This window comes from the organism of the source record quoted next, unplaced genomic scaffold, assembly GCF_019419815.1.
Source record: "Pyrus x bretschneideri cultivar Hongxiangsu unplaced genomic scaffold, Pyrus_bretschneideri_v1 Contig14, whole genome shotgun sequence".
Classification (NCBI taxonomy): domain Eukaryota; kingdom Viridiplantae; phylum Streptophyta; class Magnoliopsida; order Rosales; family Rosaceae; genus Pyrus; species Pyrus x bretschneideri.
In genome coordinates this window covers 8,481,109-8,485,414 of record NW_025999435.1, presented here as the reverse complement: position 1 = coordinate 8,485,414, position 4,306 = coordinate 8,481,109, and the positions used below count along the sequence as shown (strand labels likewise).

The 4,306-nt window shown below is 39.6% G+C and overlaps 1 protein-coding gene across 1 annotated transcript; it reads left to right on the top strand.

Moving 5' to 3' along the window:
* The first annotated feature begins 2,447 nt into the window (after positions 1 to 2,447).
* Positions 2,448 to 3,614, top strand: LOC103964782. The gene has a single exon (XM_009377752.3). The coding sequence runs from the start codon at positions 2,566 to 2,568 to the stop codon at positions 3,433 to 3,435; it is 870 nt and encodes a 289-aa protein (XP_009376027.2). The 5' UTR covers positions 2,448 to 2,565; the 3' UTR covers positions 3,436 to 3,614.
* Positions 3,615 to 4,306: the final 692 nt, after the last annotated feature.

Below are 4,306 nucleotides of genomic sequence, written 5' to 3'. Positions count from 1 at the left end.
CCTACATCCCCCAGAAGATCATGTTTTCAAAAAAGAAAATTTTAAAAATGAAATTCAATATAAAGAATAAAGCCTAAACGACAATCGGCGGTTAAATACAAATTTAAGGTTTATGGATTATAGTGTCGGATTTCGAAGTTGACCCCTTCACGAAAGTTGTAAAGCTTGTCACTATGAGTGATTGTGTGTGTGTGTGTGTGTGTGTGTGTGTATTTACATTTCTTACACTTCTACAATAATTATTATTAATTTTATTACTTTTACGCTCAAATAAAAAAACACTATTCATGATGGTTTAGAGGGTTTTAAAAATCTAAACGATAATATAAGTGTAACCATTGTCTACTCATGGAGGAATGATAAATCACGAGTGTTCATATATTCTTTCACATTTTTCATACTTGTAGGTGTCACATCCCGGTCCGGGCCCCCACCACATCCTGGGCTTAACTCCAACATAACACGATATTGTCCACTTTAGGCCCCTACCACACCATCACAGGTTTTGTTTCCGGGAACTCACACGAGAACTTCCCAGTGGGTCACCCATCCTGGGATTGCTTTAGCGCAAACTTGCTTAACTTCGGAGTTCCAATGGAACTCGAAGCCAGTGAGCTCCCAAAAGGCCTTGTGCTAAGTAGAGGTGGGCATGTACATATAAGGACACATCACCCCCTTTTCGTTGGTCAATGTGGGATGTTACAATCCACCCCCTTTAGGGGGGTCCGACGTCCTCGTTGCCACACTCGCACCATACGTCAAAGTGGCTCTAATACCAAATTGTCACATCTCAGCCTCGGGCTCGACTCCACCGTAACATAATATTGTCTGCTTTGGGCCCCTACCACACCCTCACGGTTTTGTTTCTGGGAACTCACACGAGAACTTCCCAGTGGGTCACCCATCTTGGGATTGCTCTTGCGCAAACTCGCTTAACTTAGGAGTTCCAATGGAACTCGAAGCCAGTGAGCTCCCAAAATGCCTCGTGCTAAATGGAGGTGGGCATGTACATATAAGGCACATCACCCCCTATTTGTTGGTCAATGTGGGACGTTACAGTTGGATGTTTTATTGCCTATACTAATACTATACTAGTTGATTTTAATTTTGGACAACAACATGTTAAGTAAAATTTTATCCTATTAATGATAATAAGAAACTCTCATAATAAAAATAAATAAATGAATAAAACTTAATTTTTTAAACTTATATAGAATAATAATACGAATATATATATTTAATATAGAATATACCAATATATACAATCTGGCTATTGTATTTTATAATAATTTTTTTAGTAATTAAACACGTGTATACCCTTTAAGAATCCGTTATTAACGGATTACCCGATTAGTTATCGTGTTGACTCGAAACCTGTTATTTTCGTGTTGTGTAAGAAACTGCTTGGTCTATCTTTTAGTGATATTCATCTTCGCTTGTAAGTAAAAGGTTTTAGGTTGGATTTTCGCCAAAGGCGAATTTGCACCTATATTATTGCTAGTTCATTGTGAGGCTAAGCCCACCCCTCCCTCCTAGTGTAAATAATATCATTTGTTAAAAAAAAAAAATGAAGTGAATCTTTGTAAGAACACCTAACTTGTGTTTTTAGTAGAAAGCACTTTAAGTGCTTTTAAAACTTAAAAATATTTTCTTTAAAAACACTTTTAATTATTTAAAAAAATACTTATAAACAAGCCATAATGCTTTACAATTGCAATTTCAACCGTTGGGTTTTCAACCACTCTTTCCATACTTAATAAGAGCAACAAATGATGAAAAAAAAAAACTGAAATCATGATAAACAAAAAAAAAAATTCTTAAATATGATGAACGAACTTTAACTCCAGAAAAATTAAGATAACAAAGTATTAATATATACGAATGTGGGAACAGAATTTGACTTCAAATATTTCAGTATCGACAATATTACTGAATAAAAAAACAATATTTAACTCCATCTAATTTCAACTGCAATTCCATATAAAATCCCAATAATACCACAACCAGAGATGGGGCATAGTACCCAGATTCCAGAGTGACCACTCAAACACACAGCGGATATCCTCGCAACTTATCAGTTCATTGTATATTTTGATTCATTTTACTATTTATGTTTAATTTTTAATAAAAAAATCTAAAATAATTTCAAACAGCACAATATACAATGAACAATTAAGATACGAAGAGAAAGATTCTCATCCCACACACGCCTCTCTCTTTCTCTTTTGTCCCAACAAATTAAACCCATTTAATGATGAAATTTGTTTTATTTTAGCAACGTGCCTCCTCCTCCAGTCCTCCTCAACTCCCCCATCCCATGAAAAGAAAGACAGAAATCCACGTGGGTAATTCCAAATTCCTCAGAAGGGCATTCCCGTAATTACGTACCCTCCCCGGTTGAAAGTTGGAAACACCCCCATTTAATAAACGCGCCATCTCTCTCTCTGCAAAATTCATTCTTTTCTTTTCTCCCGAGACTCTGAAAAACCTCGCTCAGAGTAGAGAAGAAGACGACGACGACGACGAGGTATTGAACGAAACGGTGTCTTGTCGAGAGCTCCGTTAATGGCGAGTGGGTGGGTGAAGTCGCTGCAATGCAAGTCGAGAGCCTTCGAAGACGTTTACCATCCGAACCCCAAAAATCTGATGAACAGCGCGAGTTGCAGGAAGAGCGTTCAAAACATCAAGGACGTCATCGACACCACAAAATCCAGAAAACCGAAGCCGTTGCCGCCGCCCAAGCGGTCCAAACCCAAACACCTAGGGCGACCCACAAAAACCGAACCCGTATCGAGCCCAACCCATCAACTCCGAACCCGGCAACCGCGACCCCATGATCCGTTTTTACCGTCCTTGACGGAGCTCCCGGAGGGCCATCCGTCGCGCAATGTCGTCGAGATTATCTTCCACACCAGCTGGGGCCCCAAGGCGTTTTCTGGTCGGATCGAGATGATTTTTAAGGTCCAGAACGGGTCCAAGACCGTGGCCCGGTTTGAGGAGCACAGGGAGGTCGTGAAGGCGCGGTCCCGGGCTGGGTCCAAAGGCGGGGCACAGTGCGAGGAGGAGAATGCCCGCTGCATGGCGGACGGAAACGAGGTGATGCGGTTCCACTGCCTTGGGCCCGCCAGCTCCGGCGTCGGGGTGTACGACGCGTGCAGCGGCGTGTGGGGGTTTCACGGTGGAAAGGGTAAAGCGATTTGCACGTTTTCCGGTAGCGGCGTGGCCCACGAGAGCGCGGGTGCGGCTGGGGCCAGGGGCCGGAGAGCGATGATGGTTTGTCGGGTCGTGGCGGGTCGGGTTTCGAAGCAGCTGGAGCTTGAGTCGTTGTTGGATGGCCGGGTCGGGTTCGACTCGGTGAGCGGAGGCAACGGCGAGTTGTTGGTGTTTGATTCACGCGCCGTGTTGCCGTGCTTTCTTATCATCTATAAACTGTAAAAATACAATGTCGATTTTCTATATATTTTTGTGATTTTTCTATCACACCTTTTTCTTGCATTTATCAACTCAATTTTTTTTTCTTTTACTTTTTGATCGGTTATTTGGATGTTTTGGGTGTGATTTATGGAAAAAAAATTTAGTTGATAAATGCTTAATTAACCACTTTGCCGTTTTTATTCCTCTGTGTACTGTCATGTTCATATTTTTTTCTGTATTACTAATGTAATTAATGGGTTTGTACCGCATGATTTTGTTTCCGTTATGACATTCCACCTGATTTTTTTTGTTTGGATAATGAACTTGTTAGTACAAGCTCAGCTTAGATGGTGTTTAAAATATTAGTACTGGTGTAAATATTGTAAATATGTGAAAATATCGGCGGATATTTAGATGAAATATAAGAATTTATTTGATATTTAACAACTGTGTCAGAAAGTTCACCCCTCGGTTCCAGTTTTTTTTTGTGGACATTTTCATAGAAATATCCATAGTAATTAGCATTAATATGTTGTTATTACGTTTTTCATGATCACAATATGGAATTTAAACTGGTATTATAACAATCACCAACAAACATAATAATGAAAATTGTACTCTATAACTAATCATTAACTGTATAATTCTTTTTCTCATTACATTCATTAAAAAATAACTTTAAGCAACAATATATTTATGAGACATAATTACAGTAGAATACAAGAAAGAGTACATGAAGGTGATGAAGTTGACCAAGGATTATGACTAACACATAAATGTTTGGTCGTTGAACTACTATTGCAGTCCTGCTCTCCACTCTTAATTAAATTGGGTTCGAAAGAACCAAGATTCATGGGATTTAATCGTCAAACTACTGCTGTAGCCTACTTGC